Here is a 1,476-nt window from a genome sequence, read left to right as displayed (position 1 = left end):
CGCCATATAGCGCGTACGCTATTCGGCGGCCAAGCCTCGACCTACTAGTGATGACGTCACAATTTTCAGTGGAAAGGTCTTGTCTATAGGAGGTGTTGGTCAAGTTCGAGACAAGACGTCGGTCACATAAAGGAAGAAAGGGAGAAGAATTGGAGTTGTCTGCAATTGTTAATCACCTCTGCTTCAGGTGATTCTGTAAAAAAGATATGAATTTTGCTCTTCTATAGCGTCGACGGGCATACACCCGAAAAAATGAAAATGCCCATTCGATAATCAAAGATTACAGCGCAAATATCACTCGTCTGAGACTCACTTCCTTCGACTGGTATGTTTATCAGCGGTGTATCACATATATAGGTTAGAAATATGAAGAACTTGATCAGTATTTTGAAGATACTTTTCCTGAATCACGCGCGTGGACTGTCCTACACTGTGACAATGACGCTCTTGCTGTGCTATTGTCTTCATCCGGCACGATTCGCTTCTCATTACACCTTTATTAAGACGGAAAATATCTATGGCGAAATGGAGAGATCATATCCATCGAGGGACAACTCCTGTGTGATTTCCGTTAGTGATAAACGGTTCTCCCAGTTATTCTATCCGAAGGAGCATCCCAGGGAGGACCCAGTGGTGATGGCACGTCGGCTCGGTATTTTACCAGGCGGCCAGTGGAAGCCACTTAATTGCCATCCCCTCTTCAATGTGGCTATTATACTGCCCTATCGCAACCGACAGAGTCAGCTTGCCATTTTTATGAATTATATACATCCCTTCCTGCAGTCACAGAATCTGGATTATCGGATATTTGTAATTGAGCAAAGTCCAATGCGCGAGTTCAATCGTGCTAAGCTTTTCAATGTTGGTTACGCCGAGGCCACCAAGATCAATGATTTCCACTGTTTTATTTTCCAAGATATTGACTTGATACCACAGAATCCTGATAACATCTACGCATGCACTAAAATGCCTAGACATATGAGCTCCAGTGTAAATACTTTTCGATACAATCTACCTTATACTGGCCTGTTTGGAGGCGCGATAGCATTAACGAGGAAGCAATTTGAAAGAGTAAATGGATTTTCCAATGTGTTCTACGGTTGGGGTGGAGAAGATGATGATTTCTACAGCCGTTTACAATCCAGAGGTTTTCAGGTTTCGTCAATTTAAATCAGTGTCAATGTTTATTTTTTCAAGTAATTCAAGTTATATAATTGGTTTTGTTCTACAGGTCATACGCTTTGGACCTGATGTAGCACAGTATTATATGTTGACACATAAGAAGGAATCTCCCAGTACTACGAGATTCGCAAATTTGGAAAGCGGTGCTCGAAGATATGATACTGATGGACTGAGCAACCTAGAATACAGAGTATTAAATCATCAGTTGCGACCATTATATTCTTGGATTTTAGCTGATGTGTAATTTACAAGTATATATTTAATATATATATATATATATATATATATTAGTGT

At 40.6% G+C, this 1,476-nt stretch overlaps 1 protein-coding gene across 1 annotated transcript; it reads left to right on the top strand.

The window, feature by feature from the left end:
* Window positions 1-366: 366 nt before the first annotated feature.
* Window positions 367-1,426, top strand: LOC105625179 (beta-1,4-N-acetylgalactosaminyltransferase bre-4). Its single transcript, XM_012206520.1, has 2 exons — window positions 367-1,155; window positions 1,232-1,426. The coding sequence occupies exons 1-2, from the start codon at window positions 367-369 to the stop codon at window positions 1,424-1,426; spliced, it is 984 nt and encodes a 327-aa protein (XP_012061910.1).
* The last annotated feature ends 50 nt before the right edge of the window (window positions 1,427-1,476 follow it).

Source organism: Atta cephalotes (genome assembly GCF_000143395.1).
Source record: "Atta cephalotes unplaced genomic scaffold scaffold00212, whole genome shotgun sequence".
Taxonomy (NCBI): domain Eukaryota; kingdom Metazoa; phylum Arthropoda; class Insecta; order Hymenoptera; family Formicidae; genus Atta; species Atta cephalotes.
Note: the sequence above shows the minus strand (reverse complement) of the source record. Positions and strands in the feature narration are given on the sequence as shown.